Source organism: Labrus bergylta, chromosome 4 (assembly GCF_963930695.1).
Source record: "Labrus bergylta chromosome 4, fLabBer1.1, whole genome shotgun sequence".
NCBI classification, from domain to species: Eukaryota; Metazoa; Chordata; class Actinopteri; order Labriformes; family Labridae; genus Labrus; species Labrus bergylta.
In genome coordinates this window covers 704,054-706,553 of record NC_089198.1, presented here as the reverse complement: position 1 = coordinate 706,553, position 2,500 = coordinate 704,054, and the positions used below count along the sequence as shown (strand labels likewise).

The 2,500-nt window shown below is 52.1% G+C and overlaps 1 protein-coding gene across 1 annotated transcript in view; it reads right to left on the bottom strand.

Annotated features, from left to right (window-relative positions):
- The window catches only part of wdr33 (WD repeat domain 33), a 19,169-nt gene that overhangs the window by 3,339 nt on the left and 13,330 nt on the right, over positions 1 to 2,500 (bottom strand). Inside the window, 12 exon segments of the mRNA XM_065953341.1 lie at positions 151 to 273; positions 276 to 563; positions 566 to 656; positions 659 to 733; positions 735 to 752; positions 754 to 885; positions 1,022 to 1,062; positions 1,065 to 1,112; positions 1,115 to 1,172; positions 1,255 to 1,272; positions 1,274 to 1,362; positions 1,365 to 1,394. Coding sequence (XP_065809413.1) covers positions 151 to 273; positions 276 to 563; positions 566 to 656; positions 659 to 733; positions 735 to 752; positions 754 to 885; positions 1,022 to 1,062; positions 1,065 to 1,112; positions 1,115 to 1,172; positions 1,255 to 1,272; positions 1,274 to 1,362; positions 1,365 to 1,394 — 1,011 coding nt within the window.

The window sequence follows — 2,500 nt, the reverse complement described above, 5'->3', positions numbered from 1 at the left end:
CTGTTTCATATTTACTCTCAATGTGTTTCAATGTTTTTCACCTTTGTTTATTGTTGTTACAGTACGATGATGTCACGATTAACCCTTTGATGACCTTCTTTAAGCTGGAATCCTTCAGCCCATATTACTCTCCAATCAAACTCAACTCACCTGGTGCTGCATATACGGGGGCCCCTGCATGTTTCCTGGAGCCCCTGCATGTTTCCATGGGTCCTTGCATGTTTCCATGGGGTCCTTGCATGTTTGCCTGGGGTCCTTGCATGTTAGCCGGGGCCCCTGCATGTTCCCTGTGGGCCCGTGCATCCCTCCAGGGGGCCCCTGCATGTTGCCCATCCCATAGTTGTTGCCATGTGTCCTGGGTGGAGGCCCCATCATCCCACCCTGCATGGGACCTGAGGGCCCATCATGTTCCCCTGTGGGCCCATCATGCCTCCTGAGGTGGAGGTCCCTGAGGGTCCCTTGGACCATTCCCCGAGGCGGGGGCCCCATCATTCCACTGGGAGGCCCCTGCATCCCTCTGGGTCCCCATTCCATGAGGCCCTTGGGACCCATGTTTCTGGGAGTGCTGGATGTCTCTGCATACCTTGGGGTCCTTGCATGTCTGGTGGCCCCATCATGCCCTGAGGGGGCCCTTGGTGAGGCTGGGGTCCAGATGGAGGCCCATCTGTCCAGGGGGCATGAAAGGAGGCTGCATACCTCCGGGGCCCATGGGGGGCCCCATGTTGTTGGGCATCTTGCTGAGGAGGCATGTTGGGAGGGAAAGCCCTGCTGGCCAGGAGGCATCGGGCCCCCCAGGACCTCTGGGCCGGGGAAAGGGGGCATGGGGCCTTGTCCCTGTGGGGGGCCCATGTTCCCGTCAGTGTTCATCCGGTCCATCTTCATCTGCTGCAAAAGAAGAAACACACAGGTTGTTACTATGGAAACCAAAGGTGTTTGTTGTTAGGGATTCTGTCAGGATGGTTAGTGAAGGTGTGCTGTATTCTGTTTCCATGACAACAGTGGATTGTGTGCACACACACACCTCCAGCAGCATGGGGTTGGTGTACTGCAGCGCGGCCATCCCTGCTCCAGCTCCGCCTGACTCTTCTTCTTCGAGTCCGTTTTCTGCTCACCTTCCGCTCTTTGGGGTCTCCACCAGGGGGCATCATGGGTACTTTATTATCTGCCCAGGCCTGTGAGAGTATGAAGAGTTTAGCGCATATTAACCATATATTCACTCAGATGTACGTCCAGGTGTTCATCAGGTGACTTTACCTGTTGGAACTGTGCCGGGGATAGGTTTGGCGTACGGTACTTTCTTCTGAGGGACCTTCTTAGTGTCTTTCCCCATGACCTCGTCCATGCCCCAGTCCAGACCCGGATCGACATCTCCACCTCAGGAGCCACCTCCTTACCTGCAGAGGACAGGTACACTGGGTCAAATCAGAGCTACACCAGAGCAACACCTGAGTTACACCTGAGCTACACGTGAGCAACACCTGAGTTACACCTGAGCTACACGTGAGCTACACCCGAGTTACACCTGAACTACACCTGAGCACACCTGAGTTACACCTGAACTACACCTGAGTTACACCTGAGCTACACCTGAACTACACCTGAGTTACACCTGAGTTACACCTGAGCTACACCTGAGCTACACCTGTGATACACCTGAGCTACACCTGAACTACAGCTGAGCTACACCTGAACCACACCTGAACTACACCTGAGTTACACCTGAGCTACACCTGAATTACACCTGAGTTACACCTGAGCTACACCTGAGCTACACCTGTGATACACCTGAGCTACACCTGAACTACAGCTGAGCTACACCTGAACCACACCTGAACTACACCTGAGTTACACCTGAGCTACACCGAATTACACCTGAGTTACACCTGAGCTACACCTGAGCTACACTGTGATACACCTGAGCTACACCTGAACTACAGCTGAGCTACACCTGAACTACACCTGAACTAAACCTGAACTACAGCTGAGTTACACTGAACTACACCTGAACTAACCTGAACTACACCTGAGTTACACCTGAACTACACCTGAACTAAACCTGAACTACACCTGAGTTACACCTGAACTACACCTGAACTAAACCTGAACTACACCCTGAACTAAAACCTGAACTACAGCTGAGTTACACCTGTGATACACCTGAGTTACAACCTGAGCTACACCTGAGTTACACCTGAACTACACCTGAACTAACCTGAACTACACCTGAAGCTACACCTGAACTACACCTGAACTAAACCTGAACTACAGCTGAGTTACACCTGAACTACACCTGAACAAACCTGAACTACAGCTGAGTTACACCTGAACTACACCTGAACTAAACCTGAACTACACCTGAACTAAACCTGAACTACAGCTGAGTTACACCTGTGATACACCTGAGCTACACCTGAGTTACACCTGAACTAAACCTGAACTACAGCTGAGTTACACCTGAGGTACACCTGAGCTACACCTGAATTACACCTGAGTTACACCT